Source organism: Schistocerca serialis, chromosome 2 (assembly GCF_023864345.2).
Source record: "Schistocerca serialis cubense isolate TAMUIC-IGC-003099 chromosome 2, iqSchSeri2.2, whole genome shotgun sequence".
Taxonomy (NCBI): Eukaryota; Metazoa; Arthropoda; class Insecta; order Orthoptera; family Acrididae; genus Schistocerca; species Schistocerca serialis.
Window position 1 is genome coordinate 976792300 of NC_064639.1, and position 19652 is coordinate 976811951.

At 41.3% G+C, this 19652-nt stretch overlaps 1 protein-coding gene across 1 annotated transcript in view; it reads right to left on the reverse strand.

The window, feature by feature from the left end:
* Window positions 1-921: 921 nt before the first annotated feature.
* Window positions 922-19652, reverse strand: part of LOC126458388 (protein bric-a-brac 2-like) — a 419174-nt gene continuing 400443 nt past the window's right edge. The window contains exon 6 of the mRNA XM_050095386.1: window positions 922-2178. Within this exon, the coding sequence (XP_049951343.1) occupies window positions 1928-2178 (251 nt within the window). The 3' untranslated portion in view covers window positions 922-1927. The remainder of the gene's footprint in view (window positions 2179-19652) is intronic.

A 19652-nucleotide genomic window follows, 5' to 3' on the forward strand; every position in this document is an offset into this window, starting at 1 on the left:
TGCGAGAGGGCTGTACAAGCAATGATCACACGCACGGCACAGGGGACACACCAGGAACCGTGGTGTTGGCCGTCGAATGGCGCTAGCTGCGCAGCATTTGTGCACCGCCGCCGTCAGTGTCAGCCAGTTTGCTGTGGCATACGGAGCTCCATCGCAGTCTTTAACACTGGTAGCATGCCGCGACAGCGTGGACGTGAACCGTATGTGCAGTTGACGGACTTTGAGCGAGGGCGTATAGTGGGCATGCGGGAGGCCGGGTGGACGTACCGCCGAATTGCTCAACACGTGCGGCGTGAGGTCTCCACAGTACATCGATGTTGTCGCCAGTGGTCGGCGGAAGGTGCACGTGCCCGTCGACCTGGGACCGGACCGCAGCGACGCACGGATGCACGCCAAGACCGTAGGATCCTACGCAGTGCCGTAGGGGACCGCACCGCCACTTCCCAGCAAATTAGGGACACTGTTGCTCCTGGGGTATCGGAGAGGACCATTCGCAACCGTCTCCATGAAGCTGGGCTACGGTCCCGCACACCGTTAGGCCGTCTTCCACTCACGCCCCAACATCGTGCAGCCCGCCTCCAGTGGTGTCGCGACAGGCGTGAATGGAGGGACGAATGGAGACGTGTCGTCTTCAGCGATGAGAGTCACTTCTGCCTTGGTGCCAATGATGGTCGTATGCGTGTTTGGCGCCGTGCAGGTGAGCGCCACAATCAGGACTGCATACGACCGAGGCACACAGGGCCAACACCCGGCATCATGGTGTGGGGAGCGATCTCCTACACTGGCCGTACACCACTGGTGATCGTCGAGGGGACACTGAATAGTGCACGGTACATCCAAACCGTCATCGAACCCATCGTTCTACCATTCCTAGACCGGCAAGGGAACTTGCTGTTCCAACAGGACAATGCACGTCCGCATGTATCCCGTGCCACCCAACGTGCTCTATAAGGTGTAAGTCAACTACCCTGGCCAGCAAGATCTCCGGATCTGTCCCCCATTGAGCATGTTTGGGACTGGATGAAGCGTCGTCTCACGCGGTCTGCACATCCAGCACGAACGCTGGTCCAACTGAGGCGCCAGGTGGAAATGGCATGGCAAGCCGTTCCACAGGACTACATCCAGCATCTCTACGATCATCTCCATGGGAGAATAGCAGCCTGCATTGCTGCGAAAGATGGATATACACTGTACTAGTGCCGACATTGTGCATGCTCTGTTGCCTGTGTCTATGTGCCTGTGGTTCTGTCAGTGTGATCATGTGATGTATCTGACCCCAGGAATGTGTCAATAAAGTTTCCCCTTCCTGGGACAATGAATTCACGGTGTTCTTATTTCAATTTCCAGGAGTGTATATTTGGCTAAAAAAGAAGCATAGGAGTAATATGTAAATCACATGTTCTCTTGAGTCATGCTCAATACTGAACTCACATAGCAAAAGCAATACAAACTTATAGACTAATATAAATAATGACACTGAATACGGCAGCAGTACTTCAATGTAGCAATAACGTTTTATTTTTTTGTTACTATGTATTGTTATTAGATAAATTACTAATACATTTTGAATTTTGTTTTCCTTTTTTACTGTATCAGTGACTGACATTTTTAAATATCAGAGTACATTAAAGAATAATGCCAAAGTAGATATTTCTGTTTCTGACTTGTAGCCATTGCCAACTGATTTTGTAGGAGGATCCACACTGAATTAAAAATTTTATTAGTAAAAAATTCAAGCCATCGACTTCAAAACATTGTGATAATTAAATGCAAAACCTCCAGGAAATTTGTCAACAACAATTTAAAAACTTATAATTTTTATTACAGACTTACTAGTATTACAAAGTGAGACATAATATCGAAATAGCTGTTAACGTGAATTAAATGAAACATAATAAATATTGACAGTTTTAATGAAAATTCTCTTCTACAAATCATTTATAGGTCCCGGAAAAGAATCAGAGTGAAAAGACATCTGTTTGTGATAACGACTGTTGTGAGTAGACAGGCTCCATTTAGTTTTAAAATAACGATTGCATTTCTCACACATAAAGATCCGGGACTGTACTCGATGTTTCGCTGCAATGTGACGTGAAATGATGGCAAATGTGTTGAATGAACTTTGGCAGATATTGCACATGTAACGGTCACCCATAACTGAGTACTCATCACTGCTATCTGAAAAATGAGAAAAAGCAGAAGATTACTGACAATATTAATTTCCCCAGCACATCAGTTATGAAGTCTGGCAAAAAAGAATAGTGTCTGCTGGCAATACTAAAAAACTATATGTACTAGCTTGTGCATACATGACTTTTTTGACATTGGACTATATCTTTACACTGTGATAAATTTCATCAAAATTGATCAATTCAGGAGCAATGGGTGACCGACCAGTTTGCTAGAGATGTTTTTGGTGTAAGATATTACTTTATTTTACTGTTTTCAGAAGGTGTAACAAAAGAGTAGTCAATTGTCTGGAATATAATGAGGCAAAAATGGAAGAGATCCAGTGTAACTTCATGGAAAATAACATGTGGCAGTACTTTAAGTAGTGACAGGTACAAATACGGGCAACAAAATTATCTGGCAAAGTGCAAGAACCCACTGCAGTAAACAGTATGTCCACTGTCACTGAATTGATTAATTTTGATGAAATTTGTTACAGCATAAGGACAAAGTTTAAGGGTGAAAAAAGGTGACAGACTGTTCCTTATAATGCTAGCAGTCTAGTCTCCCTTTTGCCAGAACTTAAATATATCCCAGTTCTAAGTTCAAACAAATGAAGCCTACATTTCACATGAAAATTTGAAGCCACTAGAAAGCAAACTAAAGACAACTTCAAAACAAGTATTTCATATCTGGAAAGATGTGATAAGAATGCAGAATTTTGGAAAAATAATGCATTGCCAGTCAGAGTGCTGAAAATGACCACATTCAAAGGGAGAGAAAAGAGTTATTTTTCATGTATCACCATCAGTATTGGTTGTATAAAAGGAACAGATTGCTGGAATAAATACTGTTTCAGATAGAAGAGACATCTCAGCTTAAATAGATGTGAACAAATAGATGTTGAATTTTCAATAGTCCCTTCATCAGAAGGAGGGAAACATAGAAAATTATTAAAGGAGCTCATTTCTGTATTGTTTGTTACTTCTTATATACATTTAGACACAATATTTCTGTCTATCCAAAATTCACAATCTTTCCTTTAATTTTTTTCCTCATTTATCTTTTCCCCTTAAACAGCCTAAGACATTCTGATAGCCAGGGATTCAAACCCACCCCACACCGCCCCATCTCCCCCAAGAGTTGGACACACTAATATAAACATCCTGCAACAAACTTGTTGTTTCAGAGCTAATAATCTGACTTACTTGTTGCTCACTGTCTTTCATTTCTCTGTTGTACTCTAACATATCCTGAAGCGGTCTACACTCATTAGTGCATCTTTGAGCACTGTGTTGATTTAACATGTTGTTACAGAATTTCATTGAGGAAAACTGTTGGTACTCAATTCACTGGTGCATCCATTAAAACTGCCACAGATTTACAAGGTTTATCATAGAACTAATATATTTACTTGCACAACATGTGTTCTTTGAACTTTAACTACAGAATAACTAGTGAAAGAAAAACTAAATTTGCTGGCAGAGACAGGAGGGTATTAAAGAGGATCACATTGATGTTTTTGACACTACATCTGATTCAGTTTAACTATTTCTTTTGGCTACAGGTACAGTATAGATAATGAACATTTTGCAACCAAATGAAGTTGATAAACTGAAGTGGGTGTAACAATCTTAAAAATTGATGTAGACTTTGAAAATGAAGTTGTACTTCCAGAATGTGTTGGACTTACACAGAAAAATAAAATATTATGGTTGAAGATTATGTAAAAAGATCTCTAATTTTGTGTGACAGAAACTGCATAAACAAAACATTCATACTGAAGTGGCTATACTGCTTGTACACCATGTTAACACAAAGAAAGAGGTTTTAGTAGTGCAAAAAGCACAAAACCTGGGCACCTATAAATGGAAATATATATTTTGGTGAGTCTGGGATACACTGTTTCCTCATGAAGAATTCATTTATACATCAACAATATCATGGTATGTGAAATTCAGACAATTCTGAATTATAGTGCAGTTCTGTAATGAATTACAAGGTCTTATCATCATTTTTAGTTCCATCATTGTCCAGCTCCAAGCTAAGAATGAGGATGGAGGAGAGTTAGTTGGGTCGGCAACCAGCCAGAAAACCACTAACATAGAACACTGGTAAATAACCCAATTCCCTAATGAAGGCAATGGCTTCACACACAAGGCCTTTAAGGAGGATGATGTTACCTCTGTGGAGGAACAGTCACTGGAAAACATCTCGTGGTATCAGTTCTGCTGTTAGGGGTGACAAATATATCTGTTCATGATATAAGGGCAGTCTCTTGGTATGTGGAAACCATTGGGAAGCTACTGCATTAACAAAGTACTCAAACTGCTTACATAGCATTACAAATCTTTTGACAGCAAAAATTAATTTCAGACAGACATCTGCATGCAGGAAGCTGAAGAAGATCACATTGATACAAGATTAAGAACAGGAGCAAGGAATGTTAAGATCTTCTTGCAATTGGGACATTGGAGAATCTGAAGGAGGAAATGAGAAGAAACAGAGTGGATATAATGGGACACCCTGAATGGAGAATGGACAATTTGTACAAAATGAATTCAGGATATTTTATTCTAGAGCAGCATGCAGAGTAAACCATGGTTTTGGCATAGTATTTGGGCCAAAAGTCAAGGATGAAGTCACATGTGTAGATAAAAGGCTGTACCAGTGAAAACCCACAACAAGAAAAATCTGGTGAAAAGTTTACAAATGCCAGACAGAGGTCAATCTGATGATGAAGTAAATGAAAACCACGACAACGTAGAGGCTATAATAAAGAAAGAAGAGAAAAATGTATGTTTAACAGTAATGGGTAACTGGAATGCAATAACAGGTGGAAGAACTGTGAGCTAATGTGGATTAGGAAGAAGGACTGAGTGAGGAGAAGTATTGGAGGACTTCCATAAAACAAATCTCTTCAGTATTGCAAATATTTTCTATGAGCAATACAGAAGAAAAATGTACACTTGGACTAGATAGATGGCTCAAACATACCAGACTGACTACATTTTGATAAGGAAAGGTTTAGAAATTGTTCAGAACATGATAAGACATTATCAGGAGCAGATATCACATCAAATCCGGTCTCTTGACAGGAGAAGAAAGATAGAAAAATGAAGACAAAATTTAATGTGGAAAGACTTAAAAAGGAAGAGGTGACAAGTGTATTTCAAGAATAACTTAAAAATAAAGAGGTAACAAATGTATTTGATGAGAAAAATCCACAAAAAAAGAATCCAAATAACATAACAGTATAAAACGCAGCCACAACCCACCCTCATAGCCAAGATGCAGCTACCACCAGCAGTCGCGGTCATTATCTGCCTGCACAGCAAGTCTAGCAGCAGAGAAATGTTCCCACATCAAAATTCTGTGAGTCAACAGAATCCAAATAACATAACAGTATAAAACGCAGCCACAACCCAGCCTCATAGCCAAGATGCAGCTACCACCAGCAGTCGCGGTCATTATCCGCCTGCACAGCAAGTCTAGCAGCAGAGAAATGTTCCCACATCAAAATTCTGTGAGTCAACAGGAAATTCTGGGGCACTGACAAACTTTTGGGAGGCTTACATGGCTTGATCCAAAACTGTGGGCAATCTTGGTCATTGGTCCTATTTGAGTCCCTACTGCTTGACAGAGAAATGTGATGGCTTCCATTTTGTCAGAGCCTGACAGCTGCATATACAGCCCCACAGCTAGCCAGTTACCATTCCAGACAGCCAGTCAGTGTCGTGGCAACAAGCCAACCACAGAGTCAATATCACACTTATGAGGCAGCCGCTACTGCTGGTGCCGGACTCAGAACAACTGGCTGTCTGGTTTCCAGGCCATGGCAACCAGAAATCCACTTCTCTCTCCTCAATGAGAACACTCATTGATCTGCCTGCTGCCTAATGGCTGGTGAACGAATGGAAGACATCTCCCCCCCCCCCTCCCCCTCCCAGCTTCATTCCATTGATGTCCATCACAGCCAGTGGTCCAGAGTTCATCTCCCTGGGCAGCTTGGATACTGTTGCATCACCAGATATTGAGCCACAGCATATGAAGACTGTGCTGCCTAGTGCAGGTTGCCAGATCTAAGATGGGGGCTGTGACCCCAGTATCGACTAGATGCCTGGTGTGTCAGCAAAACTAAGTCAGTGCACCGCCTCCTGGGTAATGTGTGTATTCCACAGGCCACATGTATGCTCACTTTACTGAGTGGAAATATGAGACAATGCAAAGCTATGTCCTGGGTGAGGTCACACCAATGTAATTGTGCAGATCAGATGGGATTTGTTTATTTGTTGTTTTGCTGCAGTTGCTCACAACATCCTACAGTCCCCTTGCCATCACATGAACACTGCACACCCTAGGTGAGAGTCAACCTCCTCCTTATAGGTACTAAGATGCCTTTCACCACTGAGTAGTAGTAATTAACCTTCTGACTCGCTACATTTTGCATTTAGAAGTAGGATTGCTTGGAGATTGAGAAGAAGGTATGCTCCATTCTGGTGACAGAAGCAGATGAAGATTTCAATGATGAGTCAACTGGGACAGCAACATATGTAAGCAGCAGCTCAGATTTTGGGTTTTTACTCAGGGGTCCTTGTAACCTTGTATCCTGGGAATCCCCCCCCCCTCCCCCCAGTGCCTGGATCAGTCAGATACCATGACAGTATTTTGTAAAGGCCTGAGGGGTGAACCATTAACTCCAGTAACATTCACTGAATGTAATCTACCAGGGCACGCAGCCCCGTGCACCAAGTCGCATGGTGTAATTTGTTGGGTACGTTATTGTAAAAGACATTACACCAGAAAGTGATGGAAGTGCACCTAGCTTACGTGTGGAGGAATTTTGTGAAGTAGAATCAGTACTGTGAACAGTTAACAGCTTAAAAGAACTGTTAGGTGAGGCTTATGTTACATGGACTTATGTTATATGTCACATCTGATAATGTGAATAGCTGGAACATGGCATATTTAATTCAGCAGGAAAAACAGATATCTTGTAGCAAAATACTCTGAACCTTTAGTAAAGTGTGTACAAGAAAATAGGAAAATCTGATAATACAACAACTGCCAAGGTAATAGTTAGAGAATATCATTTAGTTCGAAGCTTTAAGTTAGTTAATGTAGATGTAAACAATAGCAGTACAGCATTGGCAAATTAGAACATGGACTAAGTGTCACAACAGTATAGAATGGTTAGGACTTCCTGTCTTTGCATTATGTGACACAGTCTCAAAGTAGCTATACAATGAGGCACTATATGAACATGAGATTATCATTAGATTTAACGTCATCATTAAACCATTCTAGGTACACCAAGATATGATGAGCTCGGTAGCGGTAAATCTACCTATGATATCTGTCCAGGCTAGAGATTTGACATTATGGAAGAACAAGTCAGATGTTAAGAAATATTACATAGTATCAAAGGTGCACCACAGGCATATGAGGGTAACTGACAAGCAAGTGTGACTCAGGAAATCAGTCCATGATATCGGAGAGCTCTGTGAAGTGCAGCAACTGGGCTAGTTTCTCAAAGTAAGAGGTAACTATGAGTTGAGATTTTAAGGTTTCTTATGAAGTACTGAGAATTTATTGTGCAACTTAATGAGTTAGAGTTACTGTTATGTACTATTGTGGGAGATGATGAAGTACAATGTGCATTACTGAGTTATTGTGAGAATGAAGTTTGTGTTACGAGGATTTAATGGGTTAATTGAATTAGAGAATAATGGTGTTTTTCCTGGTCAATACATCTGAGAATGCAACCATAGCAATGCTACTACTGACTCCTTTCTACTCTAAATAGCTTCCACGATGTTTAGCATTGTGGAAATAAGGTGACAGGGTAGCATAACATAAATGAGTTAATACAAGTCAAGAAATGCCTGTTCTTTTGATTTTGAGCACTGGTGAGGGCATGACACTGTGTGTGTAGGTTAATGCAGGATGTAGCATAACAAGATATATAAGAGCTTTTTACTAGTTATTACAAGTATGCAGTGCATATACTGTAAGAATGTTTGAAATTCAAAAGTCAGTAGCATCAGCATGCAAATATTAAGTGGGAAGAGTGGTGACGTTATTCTCGTAGGATGCTTCACCCTTGTCATTCCTTTCCCACAATGTGGAATAACACAGTGGCTAACTGGACTGAAATGTGAGAGTTGAATGAAAATACTCAAGACAAGGATCTACAGAAGCTGTGTTGTGAGACAGTGTAAAAACAATGATAAGACATATTAGCAGTCTTTTGCAGCTAGTCTCTCAAGTGGAAATCTGGTGGGCAGGATTTACCTATGGAGGGAGGAAGTGTAGTGGCATAGAAGGCAGCCAAACCTAGAGTCATAACAAGGGTACAGCTACTGCCACCAGTTGTGATCAATAACCTGCCTGCACAGGAATCCCAGCAGCAGTAAGATGTTTCCAGACTGAACTTACGTGAGTCAATACCTGGGTCTGAGACACAGACCAACTATCAGAAAGCTTCCACTGTTCTATCCACTATTGTGTGGAAATTGCCAGACCTTGGTTACTGGCCTTTATCCAAGGCACTTCCATGTGACACAGAAATGCAATGTCTTCTGTGTGGTCAGCACTTGACAGCTGTATTTAAATCCCCTTAGACAGCCAGTCATCATCCCCATATGCTGGGAAATGACGCTGTGTTGGATGCAGCCAAGGAATCAACACAGCACTTATGATGCACCACTGACACCAGACTCTGAACCCCTGACCACTGCCTGACTGGCCAGGTCCTGGCAGCCAACACTCCACTACAGTCTGTATGTGACTGCCTCATGGCTGAGGCATGAATGGAAGACTGCCCAGCTCCATGATGCTGATGTCCATCACAACCTGATGCAGCCAACAGTCCAGGGTTCATCTCCCTGGGTTGCTCTGTCTGCTGTTGTGCCACCAGGACCCTGAGCCAGAATGTAAAATGTCTTACTGCCTGCCACAGGCTGTCAGTTCTGAGGCGAGTTGTGACCTTCATGTCAACTCAGCACCCAGCATGTTGGCAGTGTCAAGTCAATGCGCCACCTCCTGGGCAGCATCGATATGCCGTAGGCTGCACTACCTCCGGAATGCCCACCATACCAAGTCAAAATGTTACAAGATGACATCAAGCTCTGCCCTCGGTGAGTGTGCATCCATAAAATTGTCCAGATCAGGTAGGATAGTGAAGAACTGTTATGTTCATTGATTGTTTTGCTGAGCCGCCCACTATGTCCTCCAGTCTCCCTCATAATCACAGGAACCCAGCAAACTCCATCTGAGAGTCGAGCACCCCTGACAAGCACCAAGACAGCTCCCACCATGCAGTAGTGGTCAGTGCACAGCCAACCCTCTACAATACACAACTCCTCAGACAGTAGTAGCAACAATTTGCCTTGAAGAAGAGAACAGCGTTAAGCAACTGTGGGTAACAGAAAAAAAAAATGTTGGAGTAGATGAAAGAAAATACAAAATATGAACATTTTGCTAAATAAGAAGGTAGAAAAAGATACAATGCTCTAAATAATCAGCTTCAAAAAGAAACTGGTAAAGCTACAGCAAAATGCCTACAACAGAAATGTGAAGAAATTTAGGAATTAGAAAGAAAGGGGAAGTATGGAGTGATGTATGGGGAGCAAGTAACTTGGACCTCAGGAATAAGGAGAACAAAATGTGGATGATAAAAGGTGAGAATTGGAATGAAATTGCAGGAAACAAGGATTAATCAATAAATGAAAGATGTATCATGAAGAATTATATGAGGTACGAGGTTGCCCAGATGCTTTGGATGTGTTGTGATCTTCAGTCCAAAGACTGGTTTGATGCAGCTCTCCATGATACTCTATCCTGTGCAAGCTTCTTTACCTCTGAGTAACTACTGCAACCTAATCCCTATGAATGTACTTACAATATTCACCTCTTGGTCTCCTTCTATAACTTTTAATCTCCACACCTCCCTCCAGTCCTAAACTCGTGGTTCCTGATGCCTCAGAATGTGTCCTACCAACCTTTTAGTCAGGTTGTACCACAAATTTCTCTTCTCCCCAATTGTATTCAGTATTGCCTCATTAGTTTACTGATCTACCCATCTAATCTTCAGCATTTTTCTCTATCACCACATTTCAAAAGCTTTTATTCTCTTCTTGTCTAAACTGCTCATTGTCCATGTTTCACTGCCATATATGGCTACTCTCTGTACAAATACTTTCAGAAAGGACTTCCTGGCAAATCTATACTTGACATTAACAAATTTCTTTTCTTCAGAAATGCTTTTGTTGCTATTGCCAGTCTACATTTTGTATCCTCCCTACTTTGACCATCATCAGTTATTTTGCTTTCATAACAGAAAAACTCATTTAGTACTTCAAGCATCTCATTTCCTAATCTGATTCTCCCAACATCAGCTGATTTAGTTTGACCCTCATTTTGTTTTTGTTGATGTTCATCTTATATCCTCCTTTCAAGATACTATCCATTCCTTTCAACTGCTCTTCCAAATTGTTTGCTGTATCTGACAGAATTATGATGTCATCAGCAAACCTCAAAGTTTTTATTTCTTCTCCCTGGACTTTAATTCCTACTCCAAATTCTTCTTTTGTTCCCTTCACTGCTTCCACATTATACAGATTGAATAACATTTTTCCATTATTCTGTAAAGGATTCGTGTTAGTATTTTGCAGCCATGACCTACTAAACTGATAGTTCAGTAATTTTTACACCTGTTGGCACCTGCTTTTTTTTTCTTTGGAATTGGGATTATTACACTCTTTGCCTGTCTCATTCATCTTACTCACCAGATGGAAGAGTTTTGTCATGGCTGGCTTTCCCAAGGCTATTAGTAGCTCTAACAGAATGTTGTCTACTTCTGGGGCCTTGTTTTGAATTAAATCTTTCAGTGCTTTGTCAAATTCTTCATGCAGTATCATATCTCTCTTCTCATCTTCCTCTATGCTCTTTTCAATTTCCATAATATTGCCCTTACCCTTGTATAGACCCTCTATATACTCCTTTCACCTTTCTGCTTTCCCTTCTTTGCTTAGGACTCTGAGCTCTACATTCATACAGGTTGTTCTTTTTATTTTAGATATGGAGGATGAAAAAGAATTACTTGAAGAGGATAATGCATTTCCAAACATTACAGAAGCCAAGAAAAGGTGGAAATACTGAATTCGTCCAATAAGATTTATGATTAAGGTGAGTGGTCAAATGACTTCACAGAAATAGTGAAGATGCCAATATCAACGATAGCTAATACCGTGGAATAAATGGAATATAGAAATAGATGAGATATCTTACTCGGTCAAAAATTCTATTGAGAGTAATGAACTCATGTTGAGACTTCTGGTAGAGAGAATTAGATGAAAAACAGTTTGGCTTCAGATGGGAATAAGGTACAAGATATGCAAATGGACTGTTACAGATCGTTGGGGAAAGATGCCTAAAAAAAGGTGGAGAAGTTTGTGCAATCTCTGATGACACTGAAAGAACCTTTGAGAACAATTTTCTGAAGCACAAACTGCAAATCAGAGGACAAAAAAGCAAATCATCATATGTCACAACAAGTAAAAATAATGAGAGGTAATTAAATGGCTGTAAGAATTAAAATTGGGTTAGAGATTAGACAATGCTGTTATCGTTCACCTACTATTTATAATACCCATTTAGACGATTTAGTGAAAAACCACTTCCAGCACAAGAGTTGTATGATAATAGTAGGAAAGATAATATGATGTATCAGATTTGCTGATGGATTGGTATTACAACGTGAAAATGAGAAATAAATTAACAATACGATAAAAGAACTAAACTCCAACTATGCAGAATATGGAATGAAGATAAATGTGAAAAAGATTACGCAATGGTTTCAACAAGGCAACTGAGAAAGATGAAAGTGAAAAGCTGTGATGAGATAGAGGAACAGCCTGATAATTTCAAGTCCCTAGGATGCAAAATAACATGATTTGTTATCAAGAAATAAAGATAAGGAAGCTATTACAGAAAAAACATTTTACAGAAGGAGGAGTATTTTCTATGGTCCATTAAATGAGCAATTAGGGACAAGATTAATGAAATGTTTTGTGTGGAATGTAGTCCAATATAGCGCCAAAACTTGTACACTGCAATGGAGAGAGAAGAAACATTTATGCCCCTCACCACGGACACTATGTCAGGTTCATTTGTTCATAATTCATACGCTGGCACTAGATGTCATGAGTATTGCTACCAGAGGCAGCCAGACAGCAGACGTGGCCACCAACTGATGGCCGTATTGCGGACATGCCTTCCTAGGCTGCCACTGGCAGTGCTGCTATCAAATTGGATATGAAGCTAGCATCAGGCCCCCTTCAGTATTATGACTCATGCCTTTGAGTACACAGTCTCTTTGTGTCAGTGACTACAGTATTACAGACTTGTCTACAGGCTATGGCACTCGGGGCATTGGTCGAAACTGACTGTACCCGTGCTCTTCAACCTATTGAGTTAGGTACGCGATTTTCTTTTATTTTATTTTTTTGTCCCTGTTCTCTGTGTTCTGCTGTTGAGGCTGGTCCTTTGTTAACCTGCTGCTTGGTGGATTCGTGTCTTGCTGTGACAGCAACACTAGAGCAATGAAGATAGTGTTGTGTTTCTTGCAGATTTCTGGACAAACACCACATTGCTTGGTAATGATTTTCTCTGTTTTTCAGAAACTTATCTGTGACTTCTAATTGAAACATTCCTTACAGATCCAGTGTTTACATTTTGTTTCTATTCAGTGTCTACTCTGTGTTGAGTCATGGCGAATGTGCTGCAGGATTTACCACTGAGCCTAGCTATTGAGTTCCAGGCCCAGCAACTTCAATAACTTAACACAGGAATGACACAACTGATGCATCTACACGCAGAACTGTTGGTGTCACTCGCAGCGCCACAGGGAGCACCAAAACTAGCTCTGCCTGTCTGTGCACCACAGTTCCAGACATCTGGTGCACAGTAGGAAGACTGGTGTGAATACTGTGCTCAGCTTGACACCCACTTCACTGCACATCATATTCAACAGAAAACCACATTTCTTTGGCAACAATAGGCACTGTAGTACACAAGCTGGTATGTGAACTTTTTCCCACCACCTGCCCCAAATGTGTAGCCTATGAGGACTTGATTGCTGTGTTAGGCAAATACTTTGATGAACAAGTGAATGTGGCTGCTTCTCATTACAAGTTTTTCCTATTACATGTGCAACCTCATTAGACTAGCAAACTGTGTGTAGCTGATTTACAAGGCCTGACCAGGCATTGCAACTTTAAGTGTGAATGTGGTAAATGTTATAGTGATGCCATAATCTGAGGCACTATCACAGAGAACATGGCTCACTCTAAAAGCAAGGAACAAATACTGAAATACCCAGATCTAAATTTAAAGCAAATATTGGAATTAACCGAGTCACAGGATTCTTATGACAGTGCTGCAGTAGGCTTTGACTCTCCTCACATTTCTGTGGTGCAAAGTATGATTGATAGTGAGCTGGTTGTCCACCTGTTTCAGGCACTGCACTACTCCAAATTACAGCCAGGGCAGGGCTGTGCGTAACAATAGTGTGATAGGCAGATGGTGTGTGGTGTTAAATCTTGGCTTCAGTGCTTCATGTCACACAAGCGGCAGGCATGCCCTGCCATGATGCAAAGTGTTTGCATTGTGGTAAGCATGGACATGTAAAATTAATGTATTTGCATAAGCAGAAATCCCACAAGCAATCTGTTCCTTATTCAAAATGTCAGTCTGTGAATCTCAATGTTGTACTTTCAAAGTCGCCTGGTGCTATTCATAGTGCCAAGTCAGTGTCAAAATCAGAGTCACAGAAGTCTAATAACTCTTATCCTATTCAGTGACAAGCAAATAAAGTCTTTTTCACTTTGCAGACTGCTAACTGCAACATGCACGTGCAGTTAGGTATGGGAGCTTCAGTGACAATTTTGAACAGATGCATGTATGAACTGTTAGGAAAGCCTAAATTTCACAAATCACAGAACAACTCTCTCAAGTTTTCAAAAGCTATGATACTGGTCATGGTATCCCAGTTCTTGGTGTTTTTAGATTGCCTACCACTTTTCACAATGTTACAAAGACAGCTTCATTCACAGTGTTGTGTTCAAAGGACAGTCAAAACATTTTTGGTATTGATTCATTAAAACTTTTTGAGTTGCAATTTCAGTACTCTGTTTCAAAACTTTGTGGTGATTTCAGTGAACTTTTTCAGGACTGCCGCAGCAGAGCCACCAATTCTAAGGCTCATATTACAACGAAGGAAAGTGTGCAACACAGGTTTAGCTGGGTATGGCCTGTACTTCAACCAATTAGAGACCTAAGCACTACAACAATTGTTAAACTGGCAGGGTAAAGGTGTAAACACTCCAGTAGCAACTAGTCAGTGGGCATCTCCTCTTGTAACTATCATGAAACCATGTAGCAAAATAATATTGTGTGCTGATTTCAAGTCAGCGGAGAATGCTCACACAGTGATTTACTCCTTTCCATTAACATGGTCTCATGGACTGATGGATGAGCTAGGAGCAGGTAGCTTCTTCTCTAAAATAGACTCACAGGATTCTTATTTGCAGATGGCAATTTCAGTACTCTGTTTCAAAACTTTGTGGAGATTTCAGTGAACTTTTTCAGGACTGCCACAGCAGAGCCACCAATTCTGAGGCTCATATTACAATGAAGGAACGTGTGCAACACAGGTTTAGCTGGGCTCAGCCTGTACCTCAACCAATTAGAGATCAAAGCACCACAACAATTGTTAAACTGGCAGGGCAAAGGTGTAAACACTCCAGTAGCAACTAGTCAGTGGGCATCTCCTCTTGTAATCATCATGAAACCATGTAGCAAATTGAGATTGCGTGCTGATTTCAAGTCGGTGGAGAATGCTCACATGGTGATTGACTCCTTTCCATTAACATGGTCTCATGGACCAATGGATGAGCTAGGAGCAGGTAGCTTCTTCTCTAAAATAGACTCACAGGATTCTTATTTGCAGATGGCGTTGGATGAGCAGTCTCAGAAATTTTTTGTGACCAACGCTCACAGGTGGTCACTCAAGTTTTTGCATTTGGCCTTCAGCAGTGTTTCAGTGCTTGCAATTTTTCGGCACTTTCTTGAACAGCTGACTGCTATAGTGCCTTCATGCACAAATTATTTGGGTGGTATTGTGGTTTGGGGTCATACTCCCAAGTAAAATCTTTCTAAGCTTCTGATGGTCTCAAGTGCTACAAACACAAGTGTTATTTTTTTCAGACCAAAGTCGAGTGTCATCAATGCTCAGAGCATCCAACCATAGCAGTCTCATTAAACTGCAATTCATGACCTTCCAGTGCCTTGCAACATAAGTGAACTTCAAGCAGTAATAGGAAAACCCACTTACTACTCCATTTCATTCTGAATGCAGGGCCAATTGCTGATCCATGGACAGGTTAAGCAAGAAAAATGTTCCTTTTGTATGATATCAGGAGTGTCAAATGGCTTTTCAGAGACTGAAGGAAGCTTTGTTGAGTGTTTACTCCATCATGATTCCATTACTCCAGCCTAGTTAGCGATAAATGTTTCCTCATATAGGATTGGTGCAGTGCTTTCACACATAGTTGGATCCATGGACAGACCAACTGTGTTTGCTTCCAAGCTTTTTGCAAGGCTCAGTGCAATTATTTCCAACTAGAGAAGGAATCCCTCGCCATTATCTATATGTGAAAAAATTCCATTAGTATCTTTATGGAAGGACATTTTACTTGGTGACAAATCACTAACCATTGACATCATGGTTCAGACCTTCCAGGCCAGTTCTGCCATACACAGCAGAGAAGCTGCAGTGCTAGTCTTTGATATTATCCAATTACCAGTATGAAATCATGTACAGACCAACAGCTAAACATTCCAATGCAGACACCTTCTATCATTTACTTGTTGGCAACAACGCAGCATTCAACCCATTTAAAGACTCTTGTTCCCATATTGATGTGCAGGACCATGAAACTCTCGATATATTCCCCATTGAGCTTGTCAGATTGCTTAGGCGATGGCTGCAGGTCCCAATCTGCTGCAATACATCCACACTAGTTGGCCACATACTGCATTTCAGGGTGGGTTATTGGTAAAACATGGTGTAATTCTATTTCACTTGGGTAATGATCAATTTATGTGATAGTTCCACAGTCTCTACAGAAGAAAGATCTTCATCTTTTGCCTCAAGGCCTTGGAGGCAGCTCACTTAATGCCACTGTTTATGCCAGGATGGACACACAGATTGAACAGTTGACCTCTCATTGCCAGGCATGTGCAGAGCACCAGTCTGCTCCACCCCAAAGATATTTCAATGGCCCAAGCCCAGTGCCCCTTGGCAGCGACTATATATTGATTTTGGGGGTCCATTTTGGGACAACCATTGGCTAATTATTGCAAATTCCCATTTGCGGTGCCAATGAAATCAACCACAATAGCAAACACCATCAAAACTCTCAAATAAATTTTCAGTATAGAAAACCTCACAGAAGTTATAGTCTCAGATAATGGACCATAGTTTACATTGGCAGACCTCAAACATTTTCAGAGGCCAACAGTAATCAATATGCGACAAGTGCACTGTTCCACCAAAAATCTAACAGCGAAGCAGAATGCTTTGTTAGAACATTTAAGCAGCAAGTGGGCAAGTTATATGTCTCCCACACATGGGAGCTAACTCTGGTGATTTCCCTGTCCTCATACCATTCCCAGTCACACAACGGCAAGTTGCCTGTGGAAGTCCTGCATGGATGCCAACACAGAACACTGCTGCATCCACTACAGTTTTCAGGCCTTCCCCTTCGGTGTACTAAATTTAATGTCAATGATCATGTCTTTTACAGAGTCTTTGGCAGAAACAGACGGTGGGAACAGGGAGTCGTAACTCAAGTCTTGTGCTGCTTTCTTTATCTTGTACAGCATTTGTCCAGGCTGCACAGGCAGCTGCTGTTGCTGTTTGATCCTGCCACAGATTTCTCATGGAGCCCTAAGGTACCTCACAGCCCCAACTGACCTTGCTTCCCTTGTGTCCCAAGCCACTGGCACTGGATGGGGAGCCCACAGACGTCAACATGGTACCACCAACTCAGCAGAGTCAGCAGTCCTTACCATGGAGGTCTGGTCCTCTCCATCCTTCCCCTTTTCTGCATGCCTCCGAGGACCCACCATTCACCAACGTGTCATCATTTGTTCACAAAGATGCTCCATCTCTTGGCATGGGTGTACACCCTATGACCGATTTCTCAGCTGGTGTTTGTGGTTATTTGTAAGGTGAATGTCAGAGTGCAAGCAGGAGCTTGCCATCACCTACAGTTCTGGCTCCTGCATGCACTATGACACCTGCATCCAGACTGCTCTCCCCTTCCCCCACTGTCATTACCAATGAAGCCAGTACACAACACAGTGAGGACGTTTCCAAGAACAGAGGGGGCAAAATGTGGTGTCATTCGCCCCGACACCATGCCAATTGTGTCTACTTGTAATTCGTACGTTGGCACCAGACGTTATGAGTACTGCCACCAGAGGCAGCAAATGCAGTTGCTAACCAGAGACTGTGCTACAGACATCAGTTTCTAAGCCAGTGTTACTATTAAAGTGGTAAGAGGCTGCTGTAAGCTAGTATCAGCCACTCTTCAGTATTATGATCAATGCCTGAGAGAACACAGCCCCTCTCTATTAGTGACTGCAATATTATGGACCGACTATGACACTCTAGACATTGTATTGGCTCTGACTGCACTAGTGTTCTGCAACCCATTGAGCTAAGTAAATGAGTTAACTGTTGTTGTGTCTCTCACTCACTTCCTTCAGCCATAGAACCCAAACTTCACTACAGGATACAACAAGCCACTTAGTGGGTTTTGAGATGTGGTTTTGGAGAAGAGTGGGAGATATGAAATGGATGTATAAAGTAAGGTATCAGGTTGTGTTACAAATGGTGAATGAGAGAAGACATATAGTGGAAACAGTGGATGAGAAGAGATTGCATAATCAAGAGTGGACTAGAACAAAAGATGTTTGGGAAGAGAACTAGAGGAAGTAGATGATTCTAAGTAACTGACAACATCAAAAGGCATTCATAGTACAAAGGACGTAAAAAATGTATACACACCAAGGAATGAAAACTATTTATTATTTCATTGTTTTAGATTAAAATACTGATCACATATGTGCCTGTGGTGAGGTTAGATGTTCAAAATGTCCACTGCTGGGCAGCCAAACACATAGTGGAACAATGAGTGGTCACCACAGCAGCATCGGTCAATGTTTCAATGGTTATTGCTGCACATGCTACTGTAGTCTCATGGCATGATCTCCAACGCACATGGCTTGAGTTGAAAGACTTGCTCTTTCACAGTTTCCCAAAAGTAAAAGTCCACAGGGGTTAGATCTAGAGACATTGGTGGAAACTCACTGGGCTCTCTTCGTCCAATCCAATGTCCCTGTTGACTGTCACCTGTGAAAGCTCATAAGGTTAGGTGTTAGTGTGGTTGTGCCCCATCCTTTTTGTAGAAAACTTCACCATCAGCTCCATAAAGTGCACGCACACTTGGAAAAATTTACTCATGTAATATTTCGAAGGGCACTTCTCCAGTGAGAGTACCATCAAAGAAAGTGTGTCCTACGAAGCCTCTAGATCAGTGGTTCCCAACAGGTGGTCTGCGGACCCCCAGGGGTCTGCGAGCTATGCCAGAGGGTTCTGCAAGGTGCTATTAGAATAAATAATATATTAAATATATTTCGTATGATAACAGATATTTTGTTTTGGCCGCTTTCTGCATAAGCAGAGCTTTAGCGAACACTAACTTCTGCGTCTAGCATATTTTGAGCAATAATCAAAAATTTAACAGTAACAATGATGGCTAAATTGAAAAAGTTTTAAGCTCAATATGTTTTCAATAATGAATATGTCAATGTTTTTTTCTAAGTACCAAAAATAGAAAACATATAAAAAGATTCTTAATTTAGCTTTTTTAGGTACTTGGTCAAAATATGGGCCAGCATTCAAATACTGGTATCTGTAGATTTCTGCTTGATACAGTGATCACTTCAACCATCACCCGCTGACTCAAATCATCAGTCAGCAGATGATGGTTGAAGTGATCACTGTATCAAGCAGAAATCTACAGATACCAATAGCTGAATGCTGGCCGCTATTTTCACCGGAACCGAGATTGGAATCTTCCTAAACATCAGTCAAGGGGCCTGAAGGTGGTGTAGTAAATTGCCAAAACTGGTAGCCAAATAAAATAACAGATTGAAAATTAAATGGCTGAAAGGTGTCCGATTTGAAATTCTGTACTGAGCAGCTGAGTCCCACAACCATCTCTGAAAAGATGGACACACAGAAATTTCATCACAAACTGTTCATTATCAGCTATCATTTGTTGCTGATACCATTCAGAAAATTGTATTGATGATCAGAATCATCATCATTAATTGCATACAGTAATTGT